This window comes from Bufo gargarizans, chromosome 5, assembly GCF_014858855.1.
Source record: "Bufo gargarizans isolate SCDJY-AF-19 chromosome 5, ASM1485885v1, whole genome shotgun sequence".
NCBI lineage: Eukaryota > Metazoa > Chordata > Amphibia > Anura > Bufonidae > Bufo > Bufo gargarizans.
The window spans coordinates 270112734-270134321 of record NC_058084.1 but is presented as its reverse complement, the minus strand read 5'-3'; the positions used below and the strand labels follow the sequence as shown (position 1 = coordinate 270134321).

General features: G+C 40.0%; 1 protein-coding gene across 1 annotated transcript in view; it reads right to left on the bottom strand.

The window, feature by feature from the left end:
* GABBR2 (gamma-aminobutyric acid type B receptor subunit 2) overlaps positions 1 to 21588 on the bottom strand; it is an 858895-nt gene that overhangs the window by 75037 nt on the left and 762270 nt on the right. Inside the window, exons 14-15 of the mRNA XM_044294545.1 lie at positions 12701 to 12811; positions 10386 to 10610 (exon numbers count right to left, since the gene is read on the bottom strand). Coding sequence (XP_044150480.1) covers positions 10386 to 10610; positions 12701 to 12811 — 336 coding nt within the window. The remainder of the gene's footprint in view (positions 1 to 10385; positions 10611 to 12700; positions 12812 to 21588) is intronic.

The window sequence follows — 21588 nt, the reverse complement described above, 5'->3', positions numbered from 1 at the left end:
ATATAATGAAGACAAGCAAAATATATAGGATGATATATATACCCCTACAAATAGGCAGGCTGGTGTGTAGAAACAGCTGGCAAGGACATGTGTGCATTTGCACTTTAAGTCCACTCAGTTTATGAAGCTACTATTAACTACAAAATCACTTGATAATCCTCTTGGAAAATGTGTAATCCGCAAACAGCCTTGTTCCGGGGGGATGAAGAAGGAAAATAACATATAAGAAAAAAGTAAAGGAATTCTAGGCATTGAATTTGGAAGAAACAAGGCCCTGCCAATAACATTCCTACAATGAAGCATGGTAGTGGCAGCATCATGCTGTGGGGGTATCTTTCAGTGTCTAGGACAAGTAGACTGGTCAGAGCTGAGGTAAAGCAGAACAGACCAAAGTACAGAGATATTCTTAATGAAAACCTGATGTTTTGTGCTCTGGCTCTCTGCGTAAGCTGAAGGACCTCCAACAATGACCCTAAGCACACAGCCAAGACAACATAGGAGTGGTTGTGAATGTCCTCGAATGGCCCAGCCAAAGCCCTGGCTTGAACACATTTGAACATCTCTGCAGAGACCTGAAAATGGCTGCCTACTGAGGGTCTTCATCCAACCCTAGAGAGCGTTAGAGGATCTGCAGAGAAGAATGGCAGAAAATCACAAATCCAGGTATGCAGACCTTTTTTCATCATATCCAAGAAGACTGGAAACTGTAATCTCTGCCAAAGGTGTTTCAACTAAATACTAAGCAAAGGGTCTAAATATTTATGTCGATGCAATATTTTTCCTTTTGAATAAATTAAGAAAAATTGCAAACATTCTATTTTTACTTCGCAGAATGATGGAATAAAATGCTAACTTTTTTTTTATTTTAGCATAAGACCTCAAAGGGTACTTTAGATTGTGAGTTTGGGGTTTTCATAAGCTGTAAGCCATAATCATCCAAATTATAACAAATAAAGGCTTGAAACATCTCACTTTGCAGTCTATCTCATGTATTAGTTTCACCTTTTAAGTTGCATTACTGAAATAAATGAACTTTGCACAAGATTCAAATTTTTCGAGTTTCACCTGTATACAGGGAGTGCAGAATTATTAGGCAAGTTGTATTTTTGAGGATTAATTTTATTATTGAACAACAACCATGTTCTCAATGAACCCAAAAAACTCATTAATATCAAAGTTGAATATTTTTGGAAGTAGTTTTTAGTTTGTTTTTAGTTTTATCTATTTTAGGGGGATATCTGTGTGTGCAGGTGACTATTACTGTGCATAATTATTAGGCAAGTTAACAAAAAACAAATATATACCCATTTCAATTATTTATTTTTACCAGTGAAACCAATATAACATCTCAACATTCACAAATATACATTTCTGACATTCAAAAACAAAACAAAAACAAATCAGTGACCAATATAGCCACCTTTCTTTGCAAGGACACTCAAAAGCCTGCCCTCCATGGATTCTGTCAGTGTTTTGATCTGTTCACCATCAACATTGCGTGCAACCACAGCCTCCCAGACACTGTTCAGAGAGGTGTACTGTTTTCCCTCCTTGTAAATCTCACATTTGATGATGGACCACAGGTTCTCAATGGGGTTCAGATCAGGTGAACAAGGAGGCCATGTCATTAGATTTTCTTCTTTTATACCCTTTCTTGCCAACCACGCTGTGGAGTACTTGAACGCGTGTGATGGAGCATTGTCCTGCATGAAAATCATGTTTTTCTTGAAGGATGCAGACTTCTTCCTGTACCACTGCTTGAAGAAGGTGTCTTCCAGAAACTGGCAGTAGGACTGGGAGTTGAGCTTGACTCCATCCTCAACCCGAAAAGGCCCCACAAGCTCATCTTTGATGATACCAGCCCAAACCAGTACTCCACCTCCACCTTGCTGGCGTCTGAGTTGGACTGGAGCTCTCTGCCCTTTACCAATCCAGCCATCTGGCCCATCAAGACTCACTCTCATTTCATCAGTCCATAAAACCTTAGAAAAATCAGTCTTGAGATATTTCTTGGCCCAGTCTTGACGTTTAAGCTTGTGTGTCTTGTTCAGTGGTGGTCGTCTTTCAGCCTTTCTTACCTTGGCCATGTCTCTGAGTATTGCACACCTTGTGCTTTTGGGCACTCCAGTGATGTTGCAGCTCTGAAATATGGCCAAACTGGTGGCAAGTGGCATCTTGGCAGCTGCACGCTTGACTTTTCTCAGTTCATGGGCAGTTATTTTGCGCCTTGGTTTTTACACACGCTTCTTGCGACCCTGTTGACTATTTTGAATGAAACGCTTGATTGTTCGATGATCACGCTTCAGAAGCTTTGCAATTTTAAGAGTGCTGCATCCCTCTGCAAGATATCTCACAATTTTTTACTTTTCTGAGCCTGTCAAGTCCTTCTTTTGACCCATTTTGCCAAAGGAAAGGAAGTTGCCTAATAATTATGCACACCTGATATAGGGTGTTGATGTCATTAGACCACACCCCTTCTCATTACAGAGATGCACATCACCTAATATGCTTAATTGGTAGTAGGCTTTCGAGCCTATACAGCTTGGAGTAAAACAACATGCATAAAGAGGATGATGTGGTCAAAATACTAATTTGCCTAATAATTCTGCACGTAGTGTAGCTCCACCTTTAACCTGACTTAATTAGCATTTTTGCCATGTGAAATTTGCAAAAAAGAGTAAAAAAAGAAAATGCAAAATCACCCCCTTGTCTATGGCTTATTATCATAGTGGCTTGTGCTGGATGATCAATTTGCTGCATGCCTTATTAACTATTGGTTACACCAGAATTCGGGCACAATTTTGTGCAAAATATGCCCTTTCCAGCAAAGCCACACTCCTTTCCTATTTCTCTAAACCTAGATGTACCAAATTGCAGACACATCTTGGTGTAATTTACTGCATAATACAGGCACATTCTGATTAGTAAGTGTGGAGCTTGTTGATTCCCCTGTGGACTTTTGCATTGTTTGATTGTGTGAAATCCATATTACATTGCAACCATTCCTGCATGTAAGCAGTTACAGAGGGAGGGAACTCCATCTGTATCCCATCAGCCACCCTCAAATGAGATTGCAAAGTGCCGATGTCAGTAAAGGCAGGTCGGGGCCTAGTGTAGGCCCCAAGCATGCCTCCAGCATTTTCCAGCAGCCTGCTGGTCACTGTCACTATATCACTGTCACATTCCGGGGGCCTGGGAGACCTCCAGGACATCTAGCAAACAGGACACAGGCAGATACAGACCAGGGGCCAACAGAATACTTTATTACATATGTAATAAAATAACATGGCAGTAAAAGGAAAAGCAGGTTAGGCACTACCACAGCAGCCTGCTGGTCACTGTCACTATATCACTGTCACATTCCGGGGGCCTGGGAGACCTCCAGGACATCTAGCAAACAGGACACAGGCAGATACAGACCAGGGGCCAACAGAATACTTTATTACATATGTAATAAAATAACATGGCAGTAAAAGGAAAAGCAGGTTAGGCACTACCACTGAACCAAGAGCACTGGTAGACCATAGGATAACCCTGTTCTTCACATAGCCCATGGCGGTGGGATGAACTTGGCCAAGGGTTCGCTGGTACACTTGGCCGCTACCTGCAAGGAACCACAGAAACAGGACTGGAACCCAAGCAAACACAGGACACGGATCAGATGACAAACTGGAACCAGCACACAAGCAGATGCCTGGACCCAATGCAGAACAGAAGCATTGCAGTCTCAGGCAGAGCTGACTAGAGATCCTCCCTCCGGAGAACCCAGGATCCCTCTCACAAAGGCAGGACATACACAGGACAGGAACAGAAACAGAAAGCACAGCCAGGCTATACACAGAACAGACAGGATCAGAAGCAGTTGAGCACTGCCAAGCTATACATGGAACAGACATGATACAACATCAATGACACAGAACAGGTACAGAAGATCAGGCAAGGCATAGACAAGGATACAACACCAACGCTATACCAGGCGATAACACACAGAAGGGCAGATGGCAAAACCCCCTGGGTCAGCAGCAAAGGGGGTACACCCAGCAAGACACAACCCCCACATCTCACAGCTGCAATAACGAGGGCACCTGTTAAGACACACCCAAGAACAGAACAGGGAAAGTTAACCCCATCAGAACCAGGATTAACAAAGAAGCACAGAACAAACGATATAGGCCCCATTTCATACACAAGGCTGCAGCCAGCACGCATCGCAAGTGATACAGGCCACAGCTCACATACAAGGCCACAACCAGCATGCATCGCAGAGCCAGCATACATGGGAACACCCACAGCCAATACCCAAAGCACATGCAGCCAGCCTGCACTGCACTGGTGACAGGAACCACAGAGATGTGGACATGGAAGTCACAAACACAGGCCACAGTTCACACACAACACCGCAGCCAGCATGCAATCCCAAGCAACCAGCCTGCAGCCAGTATGTGGGAGAGCCTTCAGCCAGCCTGCACAGCAACAGAGACAAAAACTGCACAGAGATGCAGACATGGGGAGTACAGACATACACAGGAATAGTTCACACAATACACCCCAGCCAGCACACAGCCCAAAGCAACCAGCATACGCAGGAGTCAGCCTGCAGCCAGTACGCGAGAGGGCATGCAGCCAGCATACACGGCCACAACTGTCACAGTGAACTGCACCGTGACACGCACTGATTAAAATGCATTACACTATAGGAATAGTGCTTTTCAATGGGAAAAAAAACAAAAATAAAATCTCCACATGTTTGGTTTTGTGGTATTGCCACATCCATAACGACCCACACTACACAAGTACCGTGTAAAATATCTCATAAGGTGAATGTCGTAAAAAGTCAACTAAATATATCGGAATTGCTGTTTTTTTGCTTTGTTCTCACCAAAGAAGCGGAATAAAAAGTGACAAAACAGTTTTACATACCCCAAAATGACCCTAATGAAAACTACAAGTTGTCCTGCAAAAAGCAAGCCCTCACACAGCTTTGTAGAAATTAAAATAAAAAATAATGGGTCTTGGGATGCGACAATGCAAAAAAGGGTTTAAAAAAGGGTTTTTATTGCACAAAAGTAGTAAAAAGATATGTATTTGGTATCGCTGTAATCGTACTGACCCAGAGAATAAAGTTATCATATTATTTATGCCGAGAAATTAACACCACAAAATTTATAACGTAAAAACTCATTAGCACTCAAATGGCACCATGAAAAACTTCAACTTGTCCTGCAAAAAAGCCCCCTTACGGCTACATAGATGAAAAAATATAAATTATAGCTTTTGAAAGACGACGATAAAATAATGAAAAAAAAAATGCTTGGCCAAACCAGGCTGGTGACTAAGGGATTAAGACTTCTTACTTGGTATGTCAAGTCTTCATTGGCTCAAGTCCTATGCTTTTGTCAAATGTTAAAGTGATCCCTTACTAGTGCATATTTACCTCAGTATATAGATAATCACCAAAAAATGAAGCTGACTTTCGTGTATATGAAAATCCAAAAAGCTTTATTGTAAATATAAATGAATAGTACATACATGTATTATAAAACAGGCAGCACAAGGCGGGACACACAAATGAGGAGCAGGACCCAAGGAGAGGCCGGGAGATCAGTGCACGAAAATACAGGGAAAAAGAATACTAGCTGAAAGAACATACCTCAGAGCCTCATGGCAGCAACGCCCCAAACACAATACAAAAGAGGCAATTGTAGAGACTGAGGTTAAGATGGAAGGAACACAAAGGAACACAATTAAACATACCCTGAATGGTGCAAAGATCTCTCGGCCAACTCCTGACCCAACGCCGTTTCGCCAGTAAATCTGGCTTCTTCCGGGGATACCTCAGTATATACATGTTACACTCAGTATATAGATGTTTTCTTACCTATCCTCTTGGCTGAACATGTGCTGATATGTGTGTAACAAGATCACCAGCTTTTTAAGAGATGATTTTGAGATATTGTGTCACAAAGTGTTCACCTTATATGTGCAGCCACCCAGTGGATGTGTTGTGAGTTTCAGTTGTTTAACCTGTAGGCAACCAGCTGTGGGCAGTGACTAAAAGACCAGCGCTGTACATGTGACGGGCGGGCTGCTGGCGTATTAACCCCTTAGATCACCATGAAAAGGGTCTGCAGAGTGAGGGGGCTCTCTCTCACCCCAACAGCTCCTTGTGCTGTAATGACAGGGGGCCAATTCCTGCCAAGGCAGCCCCATGCCTTACACAGGCCTCGGAGCCTGCCAGCTACAGAAGCCTGGGTCTTATTGGCACACTGTCAGTGTATTACTGACAGTTCAATGTATTACAAAACACAATGTATTTGTACATAGTGGGACAAAAAAAAAAAAAGCAAAATAGAGAAAAAAATGTGTTTTGCAAAATAAAAAATGTTAACACAAAAACATTTTTTTCTTTCCAAAAGAGCTTTTATTGTGAAACGCTGAACAAAAATAAAAAAAAATAGACATATCAGGTATAGTTGTGTCCGTAACGACTGGTTCTATAAAAATATCACATAATTTACCCCATCAGATGAACTCCGTAACAAAAGAAAAAGAAAAGAAAAAGAAAAACAGCACCAAAACAGAAATTTTTTGGTCACCTTTTTTCACAAAAAGTGCAATATCAAGCAATCAAAAAGTCTTGTGTACCCCAAAATGGTACGACTGGAAATGTCACCTCAACCTGCAAAAAAACAAGCCTGTAAAATAAAAAAATATATGGCCAATGCAAAAACAAGATATTTTTAAAAGTGGTAAAACATTAAAAATATATATAAAATTGGTATCTCTGTAATCATACTGACCAGCAGAATAAAGATAACATGTCACTTTTCCCACACAGTGTACGCTGTCATAGCAAAACCCAAAAAGCAATGGCAGAGTTACTGCCATTTCTTTATCCTGCTTCACAAAAAGCTAAATAAAAAGTGATGAAAAAGTTGTAAGTACCCCAAAATAGAACCAATAATGACAACTTATCCTGCAAAAATATAAGCCCTCACACAGCTCAATGGAGAGAAAAATAAACGTATGGTTCTCACAAAATGGCTGTACTACTACCCCAGAGGCTGTTCAAAAGCAACATGGCACCCGTAAACCAATCCATCATAATCTGAGCTGCAAGATCCAAAAGGTGGTCTTTCCCTTTTGAAACCTTGCAGCGTACAGAAACAGCACTTTACATCCACATTTATGGCATTTCAGTACCCAGTAGAATACGCCTAAAAGTTTAAAGGGCATTGTATGTCTCAGATAGCACAAGCTAGTCACAGAATATTGGGCGTTGAAATCCCATCTGTGGAAAACTTGCAATTTAATTTCACACAGTGCCATGCTCATTAGTTTATGCAAAACACCCGTGGGGTCAAAATGCTTACTCCACACCTTCATAAATACCTTGGGGGGTGTAATTTCCGATATAGGGTCACTTCTTGGGCTTTCCATTTAGAGGCCCCAGAGCCTGTACAGTTGTCAGCACAAGATATGCAACTCACAACACTGGGCCTCAAATGTGCATGGTGCCCTACAGTGTGTCCAGGCAAAATATTAGGGTCACATCTAGGGTGTTTATAAAACCAGGAAGCACATCATAATGATAAGATGGCTTGCTTTTCACTCTGGCATACACTGGGCACGAGATATTGGGCACTGAAATAGCATATCTGTGGAAAATATTGAAAATTTCACTTTGCACAATCTGCTCTGCATTTATTTTTTGAAAACACTTTATGACTGAATTGGTCCTTTAAAAAGTTGGTTTTGGAAATGTTCTTGAAAATTTTAAAAATTGCTTCTAAAATTCTAATAAAGGATAAGCAGCACTACAAATCCCAATGTGGGGGAAAATATACCAATAGTCAAGGTACCTAATTACAGGTGCAGCTCTAGGTTGGTGCCCACGGATCAGGATCTTAGCCGAGGGTCCCTTAATGTAGCAGAACAATAGAGAAATCTGCAGCACTCTTCAATTGTGGAAATTCTGTTTTTATTCAACCAGCAGCATGCAATGCAACATTTCGACTACTACAAGTTTTTATCAAGCAGTAAATCACAATACAGAGTGTGCCCTAAATAGTGAACCTGTGGATAGGTGTGAATACTACTAGTAACAGATCTGTAGCCCCAAACAAATGGGGTTAAATGGATAATTTTTTTGTTCTTCTGATGGCTCAGAAGAATAAAAAGCTCCATGCAGATGCAAACTGAGCCTTAGAGCTTTAAAATCAGGGAAGGAGAAAGTTTTGTAGGCAGTAGAGATGTCTGAAGTGAAAACCAAAATATATGCTCACACTTGTATAGCGTCTCTGTGACTATGTAATATAGAAGCGGGTAGTCATAAAGGGGAATTTGTATGCCTCTAAATCTGCTTAAAGGTATTTGGTGGAAGAAAAGAAGTCACAATCTGTATCTCCTCTTGGGGTTTGGTTGAATTTCACACAGTTTGGCCGATTTACTAATCCTGTCTAATAGTTAAGAGATTAATAGCCAAGAGGAGTCAACACAAAGAGGGGAGCATCAATATGCCCAATACCCTTTACGGTTACTGAGAATGGAAATTGTCCATGAATTTATTGCATATCTCAAAGTACACTGTGCTACTGGTCTCCATGGCCCCTTTATCAAGTAAACGAGGCTGGTACAATGTAAAAAACATATAAGCAAAAGAAAAAAATCTAGTTCTGAAGCTGAAAAAATGAAAACAAACTGAAAAAAAAAACTCTTTTTCATGCTGTTCGTGGCATACTGGTAGTCTTTGCAATAATGTCCGTCTTACCACCTTATGTCACCATAAAACATCATTACACTTTCTCCTTGGTGTATGTTTCTCTGTGTTTTTCTCGTCCTCCCTCTGGAACATGTCAGGTGAGGGTTTCTGTGCAGTTGGCACAGGAGTCCTTATATTCATGAGGTTCTAGCCTATCCCTCCCCTGCAACTGACTGTAGTAGGAAAACAGCTGTGAAGGAGACGGGACAAGCCAGGACCTCATGAATATCAGGACTCCTGAGCTAAGGCTACTTTCACACTCCGTCATGGATCTGCACAAACGCATCAGTTCAGATAATACAACCACATGCATCCGTTCAGAAAGGATCCGTTTATAGAAGTGAAACTCCAAAAATTAGAATATTGTGCAAAAGTCCATTTATTTCAGTAATGCAAAGTAAAAGGAATTACATTAATGCAGCTTAAAATTAGAAGTTTGTGAAAAGGTTCAATATTCTAGGCTCAAAGTGTCACACTCTAGTCGGCTAATTAATCCATACCCCCTGAGCAAAGGGGACCTCAAAATTGCGACTTTGGGGTTTCATAAGCTGTAAGCCATAATCATCGAAAATATAAAAAAATAACGGCATGAAATATCTCGCTTTGCATGTAATGAGTCCCTCTCATATGTTAGTTTCACCTTTTAAGTTGCATTACTGAAATAAATGAACTTTGCATGAAATTCTAATTATTCGAGTTTCACCGGTATTATCTTTAACATAGCCAAAACGGATCCTTCTTGAACACGATTGAAAGTCAATGGAGGATGGATTCGTTTTCTATTGTACCAGATTGTGTCATAGAAAACGGATCCGTCCCCATTGACTTACATTGTGTGTCAGGACGGATCCGTTTCGTCAGACGGACACCAAAACGCTGCAAGCAGCGTTTTGGTGTCCGCCTCCAAAGCGGAATGGAGATGGAACGGAGCCAAACTGATGTATTCTGAGCGGATTCTTATCCATTCAGAATGCATTAAGGGCAAAACTGATCCGTTTTGGACCGCATGTGAGATCCCTTAATGGATCTCATAAACGGAAACCAAAACACCAGTGTGAAAGTAGGCCAAGGCTATGCATTAAGCAAACTCCAGACTTTGGGCTGTTGAGTACAAGATTTTAGCAAAATTGCCGGGTTAAATTAAAGAATGTGAACAAACATTTTGCTAAGGGATCTAGTTTAAGGCCACATAAAATCGGTGACAAATTCCCTTTAAAAAGGGAACGATGGATTTATCGGTTTAAAGCATGGAATTTGCCTTTCACTGCACATCTCCTCGCTAAATGTAAAATAAATAACTGGAACCATGCCTAAAGATATGAAATGAACTAGAAGAACAATGATTCTGTCATCTATTGCTAAGGAATTAAATGGATTATCATTTACTGGTAATTAATGGGCTTAATGGCACCATAAAAACAGTTTTATGTATTTATTGCATTGCAATTACACAGACGCACAGAAGAGGTTAATACTCTCTCGTATGAATGAGAGATGAGCATTACTGGTCTTTAACATGTCGTCTTGAATCTAGGTCACAACACATTGCATGTTAAAGGCTGAAAGGAAACGAACACAGAGCAAAATGAAGTGCTGTATAAAAATAGAAGGGTAAGTAACTTACCTTTGGCACAAAAACTAGACAGAGTGTGATGGTACTGCAGAATATGATGACTAAAGCCACAATACAGAACTGGACGTTGGGCTGGTCTTTGGTGAGAAAGGAGACTGCTGCTCCTATAATACACATAATGCCAACGTTGTACACACTCATTCCTATATACTTGCTGTCATTTAGTGCTGGAATGCTTACATTTCGAGTCTCCCAGGCCAAAAAACAACCAAACAACTAAGGGGAAAAGATAAATAAAAATATTTTTTTAATTGTTACTATGATTTGTTACTAATAGTTTATTAATCATTACACTAGTTTTTGTGTATGTATTTGTGTAATACATGAAACATAATAGATGTTTTATTGCTAATTTGAATGATTTATGGTTTGCTGGATTTGTAACTTGAGAGTATGAGTAGCGTCAGTCACCAATAGTGGTATGATGCACACCACAGCACAATATGGCCTATACAGACCCTGATTGTATGGCCACATTGGTCGGCCAACCCTACGAGAGGTAGATGGGAGCTGAGCTGCAGTCAGCCTGTATGGACACTACACAGAAAATGGAGCTGCCCGCGTCTGTTCCGATCTGTCAGCAATGCTGATCAGCGTGAGTGCCGGATGTCATACCAATCTGATATTGATGATCTATCATCAATATTGGTAGCCAGAAAACCTATTTAAAGCATACCAACTTCCTAATACCTAATGGAGAGTCGTGTGCCTATGTGTGGCCTACAAGTTCAGGATGACACATTTCTGCCCAAACTGCTGTGCGATTTGTGTTTCAGAACTGAATATAATAGTATATTGATGTGTAGGTGTACAAGCCCCCGGGAAAGTGATAAAAAGGACCATTTTTTAATAATGAAACTGTTGCATTGTGTACTAATGTAGACGGGAGATCACTGCTCTGTAAGCAATCCCACAAAGCCACATGCTCAACTAGTAAGAGGACAGTGTTTTACTTTAAAACCAAACCCTTCGTGTGGAACAGTAAACCGTGAGAAGCAGCGAAAATTGGAACAGACAGATACCGGTATTACCATTGTTATGTGCAGTGTGCAGGAGGGGGGGGCAGAACACGAAGTCTATCAGATGCAGCCAGGGAGTCATTTTAGAAATCGAGGCATTGGTTTTTATTCTTCTGTACAGTAGCTCCCAGTAAAATGCAGCCATTGTGTTATTTTCTGTGGAACTGCATCATAGTGTACAGACAACCTAGTAAACTTACATTTATTGGGGGGACACAGTGAAAGAATTATTAGCCTTGATATATTACACGACACAAGTAGGTCCATTTCTTGGAGTTTAGCTTTAAGAATACTAGGCAAAATAATAGGACGTCTTTTATAAAAGCGTTATTAGCATAATGCATTCATTCTTAGTTAAAGGGAACCTGTCATCACCTTTATGCTGACCTCACTGAAGGCAGCATAAAATAGTGACAGAAATGCTGATTTCAGTGATGTGTCACTCATCAGCTAAAAGTAAGAGGCTGCTGAGAACCAGCATCTTAATCACTGCAGCCCAGGCCTGGAAAAGAGTCACATCTACCTGAGAAGAGTCATGGTTATTCATAATCTCATCTGCTGATGATTGGCAGTTCTCTCCTAGAGAGAAAGGGAGAAAACTAGGTAGAAGACTGTCAGACATCAGCAGGTGGGCAGGGAGAGCAGGAGATTATGAATAACCATGAATCTTCTCAGGTGGCCGTGACTCTTCTCAGGTGGCCCAGTCTGCAATGATTGTGATGTTGGTTCTCGGCAACCACTTACTTTGAACTTATAAATGACAGATCGCTGAAATCAACTCACCCGTCTCTACTTTATGCTGCCGTTAGTATGGGCATCATAAAGTTCATGACAGGTTTCCTTTAAAGGGGTTGATCCACCATTAAACTGTATTTGTATGTTATTCAGCATGAAAACTTAGTTACTTTCGTATTTTACTTCCTGTTATAAAAATGCTTCAGCTGTGAGATATTCTTTTTACTTCATTATAATGGCACCCTCCTGGTGTTTAATCTGTAAATGAATCTGTATAGTAATGTGCATGTCCCCCTACTGAGCTGGTCGCACATGCTCACATTCCACCCAGACAGTGACAGGAGGAGAGCACACCCCTTGAGAGGTCAGCCTGAAGAGAATGTAGCACAGCAATTTGAGCAATGAATGGGGGAAGCTCTGAGATACAGGGCCGGTTCCAGCTTTGTCAGAAAGAGATTGTGGTGTACTATATGATGTCCAATTTTCAAATGTCTTTTTTTAATTTTTTTTTATTGTATCAATCATGAAATAATCCATTTAAATCTTACTTACCATAAGAAGCCCTTTATAGGCATAGACAATTCCAAGCCAAATTGTCATGTGAGTGTTCTCACAGTGCTCCAGAAATGGAAGAATGGCAATGTCTCTCCCTGCAGGGTCCGGCTGAAAATAGACAAAATATATATATAAGTATGTGTTTTATATACTCATATATTGCTGTCAATGAAAGTTGTACCTGATTTAAAGGGAATCTGTCAGAGGAAAGAAGGATTCTACACAAACATAGAAGAGGATTATTTACGGTAAGAGCAGTGAGACTATGGAACTCTCTGCCTGAGGAGGTGGTGATGGCGAGTACAATAAAGGAATCCAAGAGGGGCCTGGATGTATTTCTGGAGTGTAATAATATTACAGGCTATAGCTACTAGAGAGGGGTCGTTGATCCAGGGAGTTATTCTGATTGCCTGATTGGAGTCGGGAAGGAATTTTTATTCCCCTAAAGTGAGGAAAATTGGCTTCTACCTCACAGTTTTTTTTTTTTTTGCCTTCCTCTGGATCATCTTGCAGGATGACAGGCCGAACTGGATGGACAAATGTCTTCATTGAGCCTTATAAACTACCACATAGCTCACTATGAAACCGTTTTACATGCCAGATGCACGCTTGTCAATACATTCTAATAGTGTCAGTGCTATCTCCATTGGAGGCCTCATTGTGGAGATATTATGCTTTTTATGTATGATAATTCGCCCCAGATGCAAAGAGGGCAGTGGCATTGCACCTTGATGCGCCAGAGGCTCTGCTTCTTTTCCTTCCTTGCTGCACCCCCACCACTTTAAAGGGAACCTGTCACCAGTTTGTGCATAGAGCTGGGGACATGGGCTGCTAGATGGCCGCTAGCACATCTGCAATACCCAGTCCCCATAGCTCTGTGTGCTTTTATTGTGTTAAAAAAACGTTTTGATCGATATGCAAATGAACCTCATATGTGTCCTGTATCTGGAGATGAGTCCAGCGGAAAGAAGCCCAGCACCGCCCCGCGTCTTCCGAATCTCCTCCTTGCTGGCCGACGTCACAGAGCTGGAGCGCCGAAATCTCACGATGCGAGGGCATGAACATGATGCCGACACTGCGCATGCGCTAGCTTGCGCATCACGAGATTTCGGCGCTCCAGCTCTGGACGTCAGCCAGCAAGGAGGAGATTCGGAGGACTGGGCTCCTTTCCGCTGGACTCATCTCCGGAAACAGGACTCATATGAGGTTCATTTGCATATGGATCAAAACGTTTTTTTAACACAATAAAAGCACAGAGAGCTATGGGGACCGGGTATTGCAGATGTGCTAGCGGCCATCTAGCAGCCCATGTCCCCAGCTCTATGCACAAAATCCTGGTGACAGGTTCCCTTTAAAGGCTCATGCACATGACCGTATGCATTTTTCGGTCCACAAAAATTGATCCGCAAAAAATACTGATGACGTCCGTGCGCTTTCTGCGGAACATAACAGCTGGAACCTAATAGAACAATACAATCCTTGTCCATAATGCGGACAATGATGGGACATGTTCTATTTTTTTTTCAGAACAGACATATGGAAATGGAATGCACATGGAGTAACTGCTGTTTTGTTTTTTTGTGGACCCATTGAAACGAATGGTTCCGCATACGGTCCGCATAAAAACGGAACGGACACTGAAAGAAAATAAGTTTGTGTGCATGAGCCCTAAGGGACAGGGGCAGGCAGTGAAGATGTACTCATTCCTTGCCCTAATGTCTCGAGATTGCTGGTTTGTTTCACTGTTCAGTGCAGGCTCAGTGCAGTACAGAAGCTGGTTGGCCGATAGATTCTGTACTGCGCCTACCATGAACTGTGAAGCGAATGAGCAATCCCAAGACTTTGGGAGACTTTAGGTCCAGGTGTGGGTATGTCTTCACTGCCTGGTCCTGCCAGTTAAAGTGACAGGGGGGCAACTGCAAAGGAAAAGGAAGGCAGCCTTGTTGCACCCAGTGGCTAATTTGCATACAATACAAAGTCCAATTTCTACACAATGGGCCACAGATGGAAATAGGACCAACACCATTAGAATGTATTGACAAGTGCGCACCTGGCATGCAAAATGGTTACATAGCGAACTATGTGGTGACAGATTCCCTTTAATATACAGGATGATTCCATTGCTTTACTGCCTAACATGTCCTTACAAGCACTGTACTCGTACTGTTACCTTCTTTCTATATTCTAGCCTTTTATATTAATCCTGACACTTCTCTTTCAGTCACTTAACTCACTGTGCGAACTATAGCTGCTCAATTTATCTATAATATGGCAGTCAAATAATACAAAAGTCATTGAAAAAAGGCATCTGCCAATATCCATTGAAAATTAAACACGTGATTTGCGGACAATAATAGAACATGCATTACTTTTTTGCGGAACGTAAATACGGGAACGGAATGCACACAGAGTACCTTCTGTTGTTTTTGCGGACCCATTGAAGTGAATGGTTTCGCATACGGTCCGCAAAAAAAATGGAACGGAAGCGGAAAGAAAACACATTCGTGTGCATGAGCCCTTACATGCATCACATGAGTAACAAGGCACATTATGGCTAGAGAAGTGGCCTCTAGAAGTCTCAATGTTCTTCGAGAAATGATGTCAATGGCAACTCAAACAGAGCATTTATCAAGCATCCTATGATTTGGTAATGCCACTTTTATACCAGTTATAGGACCATCAGTGCAGACATTCTAATGGGGCTAGGGCACAGTAAGGATTGCCATTGAAAAGATATCCATTGTAGACACTTTCAGAGCAAACCTTCTCCTCCCCCAGACATTAATAAAAATTATGAATTATTCAGTGGAGAAAAAATAACTGTTTATGGCCAAAATAACTCTGATGCATCAAAACACGCAAATAGAAAATGTACAGTATGACAAATTAAAAACCACAAGGCTCATACTTTGATAGCATTTCATTCACAACAAGTCATTCTACTTCCAATTCAGCTTTCTTCACCGTCAATTAATCAGCCTAGAGGAACTAGCAATGGATAGTTACGATTGCAACGCACCACTGGCTTTCTAAATGACTCAGTCTGTTGTTCTCTATTTTTTCTGATCTCTTTTTTTTTTCAAATACATTAGATTAAAGTAGGTCACATGGCTCTAAATCTATGGATTGGCTATGTTGCAGTACAATAGCCTTCATTATGATGCTATTAATGACATCAATGAGCTGCAATCTACCGCTACCTACAGTACACTGTAGATGCATATTTTTAGGTTAATAATCTGCTGCATTTGTCATCTTTATGGGCTGCTATAAATATTATTATATCATTTGTGGTGCACGTGCTCAGTACACCTGCAGGAAACGGATGCTGAATTAATTCTTAGGGAGGCTGTGGAGACTGATGAATTCACAAGGAGAGTTAATGAGCCCACTTGATATGAAGACTGTTCAGATGCACAGCATAAACACTCTGTGGGGGATAATAAAGACAACTGAGCCATATCCCTGGAGATATTGCGTTCACATAAAGATAGATAGTTCAGAAAATCAGGAAAAGCGGACTATCTTTTCTGAGCACTGGACTGTGAAAAAACAGTAGATAGTAAATAACCTTCATTCCAAAGATGAACGGAAGACTAGCTGCATTATATCATCGAATGTACTCAACAAAAGTATGGTAAGCAATGAAATGAATTTAAGAGTGGTTTCATGAAGACACAGCCTGATGAAGCAACCATAGTCCATAGGTTCTAATAGGGCCAATGGACCTCCCAGAGGGAAATCCACTAATAAGAACACTGTATATGGCCCAGAGCAGAGGGCATCTATAGACTACATCCATTTATCTGCATGGTTGCTGTATAACACTACTTTTTTTAGATATGCATGGCTGCCTGCTGCTTTCCCTGCCTTACAAACTCTCAATGTTTAGAAACATGAATGTCTGTGGTTGACTTTTCATCTACAGTGTCTTATTTGCTTACCATGAAGTAAGGCAATGACTAATTGCTATATTCCCACTGAGTGATAAGCTTACAGATGTTCTCCAGTCTACAGATTTTGATGACCTATCCTCCATATAGGTCATTAATATCAGATAGATTTGGGGCCAAAACCCAACATCCCTACTGTTCAGTTGTTTTGGGTTGCTACAGAAGTGTAAGCTTTACCATAGGTGTATTGACTATAGACCCTGGAGGGAAATTTCCCAGTGGGCCAATGCCGAGGGGGCTGCCCAAGTTCTCCTCTTGACCACCAGCAAGGTATATAAACATGTGATGCTTTCAGCATTAATTAATGTAGGAGCTTCAAGCACTTATGCTCCTGGCCAGCAGTCACAGGTGTCCTACTGAATTCTACTGTATTGCCGTCCTCAGGCTGAAGATATCGTTTCATACTGTCGCACGGACGGCAGTATTTTGTGCTGCACTATGGTATTCGGTTCTGCTGGGGCAGTATATTGTTCTACACTTTGGTATCTGGTTCTGCTGGGGCTTTTTTATGCTGCACTGTGGTATTTTGCCCTGCACTATGGTATTGCTGGCCCCAGCTTCTGTCTATTTTGAACCCCTTACAACATGGGGCCACTTTTAGCTTTTCTTTTCCAGGGCCACTTTAAATATCCAATCCGCCTCTGACTTTTATAGTGTATAGTGCTGGAGGCAAACAGCCCCATACCCTGTGTATTGGCCATGCCAGGGTACTGCAGCTTAGCCACCATTCAAGTGAATGGGATAAGAGCGGAGCTTCAGTTGGGTGACGCTGTAAACTGCACAGTTTATGGTGTCTTCTGCTTCTGGTTCCGAACACTGCTAGTCTCAGGCACCGTGGTAGCCCCCAAAATCTGATAGTGATGACCTATCTGAAGGATAGTTCACCAACATCTGAAGCCCACAGAACCCCTTTAATGATATTTTGGTTAAATGTATGAAAGGGCAGAAAATAGAGATTTGAGAATACAACGAATAATGAAAATTATCTTTGGCAATACCACTATTATAAAATGCATGAAATTTTTTTTCCAGTCAGTGTATGTAAAGTTCTGTTCAGCCCATGGTTTTCTATCTTTTTTAATAGGATACAACAGGACAAGAGACACAGGATCTTAATACATCCAATCTAAAGGGATGCATCAGACTTTTCGCAGGCCAGTGACATCACTGTACATCCGTCACAGGGCCTAGTTGCAGCTCATTCGTATTCAAGTCGATGGACTTGATTTGCAATACCAAGCACAACTGCTATACAATGTGCGGCTGTGGTTGGTAAGCTCCCAGGAGGCCGCAGCACTCACCAGAGCTCTGGGAAGTGCCACGGCTTCCTGAAACAGGAATGTATACTTGTATATCACTTATAACAAAATGCTGAGATGAATCCAATACAAGGTGAGATTCTTTATCCTTCAAGGGGCTATCCAACCCCTGGAATGCTCCACCATATGCCCGGGCCCCTCACACACAAAATAAGTACCTTGCTTCCTGGCACCCGCGTCGCTCCTGGTCCTACACAGAGCATTCAGAGCATTCTGACTACACAGCATTCTGACTACACAGAGCATTCAGTCTGGGCATGTGGTTGGGAGGGCCACTCTGACTGGGAGGGCATGGTTTTGTCTGATCTTGCTTTGAGCCGATACCTAGCACTAGCGGGACCCATGCCTTACACTCAACTTTCCCCCTCCTAGCACCTTTCAATCGTCCCTGGTCACACAATAGCAGCCAACTGGTGATAATCATACCTCCAGATGCTCTTTTGCAGCTTTAATTTGCTGCATATTCACCACTGACCCATTTTGCATATCATTTTCCTTCACTAATTTTTAGATTCACGTTTTCTTACCTGTTCTCCCTCCCTCCGGACCATGTGGTACACCAGCTAACGTAACGGAAATACTTTCTATAGTCACTTCTTGTTGATCATAAGGGTCAGGCTTTTAGCATGCTGAAGTAAATGTAATGCACAGTGATTGGCTTGCAGCATGAAATTAGCAAAGTTTTGGAAAATTTGCTTAGCCAAACTTTACAAAAAGAAAAAAATCCATTTGTGACGAATTACTTTGTCACGAATCACATTTCTTTGTAGTAGTGGGTGCAATGACAGGGAGCGGCGATTGCACCACCTTGTCATTGTAGCCCTCAGATGGCGCGTTCATAGCTGATTGCAATATTACAGTGTAAAATCTAGGTAGCGATTTTTTTTTGGGGACAGGCAGTGTATTTATCTATCTATCACTGCAGACATGGCAGACATGTCAAGGCATGTTCTAATATCTAACATCTATCCATTTATCTATGTATCTACCGTTGTATCTGTCTATCTAACAATTTCTATCTAACTATATATTTATCTATCTATCGACGCATACATGTCAGAAATGTCAGGGCATGTTCTAATATCAAACATCTATCCATTTTAGCTATCCATCATTTTATCTATCAATTATGTATCTTTCTACATTTTATCTATCTATATGTCTATCTATGTATATTTATATCTACATATCTATCTATTTATCTCTATGTACCCCCATTTATCTATGTAGCTATCCGTTTTATATAATTTTTATCTATCTTTCTATATTTTATCTGTCTATCTAACAATTTCTGTCTAACTATTTATCGACGCAGACATGTCGTGGCATGTTCTAATATCTAACGTCTATCTATTTATCTATCCATTTTATCTATCCACCATTTTATCTATCTATCTATGAATTATCTATCTTTATATTTTATCTATTATCTATGTAACCATTTCTATTTATCTATCTTTCTTTCTATCAATTACCTACCTTTCTAAATACATTTCTACCTATCTATCAATCTAGCTGTCTAGCTATCAATTTGTACAAACACCTACCAATTACATATGCCCTAGAGTTATACGTTTATACCTTAATTTCTAGGAGGAGTAACAGAGGACCAATATAGAGTTTTTATTCATTTTTATTAGCTTCTGTTGTTTCTGGCACCGCTGCCTCGGATGTGATGGTGAGGCAAAAGAAGCTATGTCTACTAGATGATATCGGCATACCCGGAAAAAAGTTGTGTACCGTCAATCATTTAGTTTTTCGGATGTTAGACAAATCAATAAAAAATGTTATGTATCTGCTCTAGTATTTTGCTTAAATCACTTACGTCTTCAATTTTTATTAAAACATAATTATGTAACGAGGCAAATTTCCTACCGCTGCAGAAATGATTTCGACTGTCGCAGATTTATTGTTTCTGTCGCGCTGCAGTAGCTAGGACGGTGCAAAAGGCGTCTGTTAGTTTTAGGATGCTAGATGAATCAATTGTTATGTATTTGCTCTAGATGCGGGGAACAAATATATTTCTTAAAATCATGCACACCTTCGATTTTTATTAAAACATAATTATCTATCGAGACTAATTTCCTAACGCAACAAAAAAATTATTTCGCCTGTCGCGGCTGTTGCTGATTCTGTTATTTCTGTTGCAGCGACATCGGTTGCGATGCTACAAAATGAGTGTGTCATACAATCTAAACCTAAAGTAGTACATTAATAAAGAACTCTTTATTGTTCCTCTGTTACTACTCCTAGAAATTAAGATATAAATTAATAACTGTAAGGGTCAAGTAATACAATCTAGACCTAAAGTATCAAACTAATAAAAACTCTATATTGGTCCTCTGTTACTCCTCCTAGAAATTAAGATATAAACGTACAGTATAACACTAGGGTGTATGTAATTGGTAGGTGTTAGATAAATAGATAGACACATAGATAGAAATGTATTTAGAAAGGTAGGTATTTGATAGATAGAAAGATAGATAATTGATATATAGATAAAATGGATAGATACATAGATAAATGGATAGACGTTAGATATTAGAAGATGCCACAACATGCCTGCGTCGATAGAAATTGTTAGATAGACAGATAAAATGTAGAAAAATAGATACAAATTGTATAAAATGGATAGCTACATAGATAAATGGGGGTAGATAGAGATACATAGATATGTAGCTAGAAATATAAATAGATAGACAGATAAAATGTAGAAAGATAGATAAAATGGTAGATAGATAAAATGGTGGATAGATAAAATGGATAGATACATAGATAAATGGATAGATGTTAGATATTAAAACATGCTCTGACATTTCTGACATGCCTGCGTTGATAGATAGATAAATAGATAGTTAGATAGAAATTGCTAGATAGATAGATAAAACGGTAGAGACATAGATAAATGGATAAATGTTGGATATTAAAACATGCCCTGACATGTCTGCGGTGATAGATAAATAGATTGTTAGATAGATAAAATGTAGAAAGATGGATAAAAATTGTATACAATGGATACATAGATAAAATAAGGATAGATAGAGATAAATAGATAGAAATGTAAATAGATAGATAAAATGAGAGAGATGGATAGATTGATAGATAGATAAGTAGATTGATAAATAACATTATGATGACTAGATAAGTGGCTAATAGATAGAATAGATGTTATTTTATTCAAATTAGTTTTATATATTTTTATATAAACTGCTATTATTTTATTATAAATATTTATCTATGCGATAGTCTGAGTTATATAGATAAATATATATAGATAAAATAGATATATGGGTATTAGATAAAAGAGATAGTTAGATAGATATATCGTCTGACATGTCTGCAGAGATAGATAAATAGATAGATAATAATTAGCTATATGGGGAGATACATGGCTAATAAAGATAGATAGATAGATAGATAAAATAGATATATGGGGAGATACATAGATAATGGGAGATAGATAAATACGGTAGCTGTTATTTTATTAAAATTTGTTTTATATATTTTTATATAATCAGATATTATTTTATTATAAATATTTATGTAAGCGTCAGGGAAGGCTGTATTTTATAATATATAATATCTATGCATAAGGACGTTGACGCTTTATGTA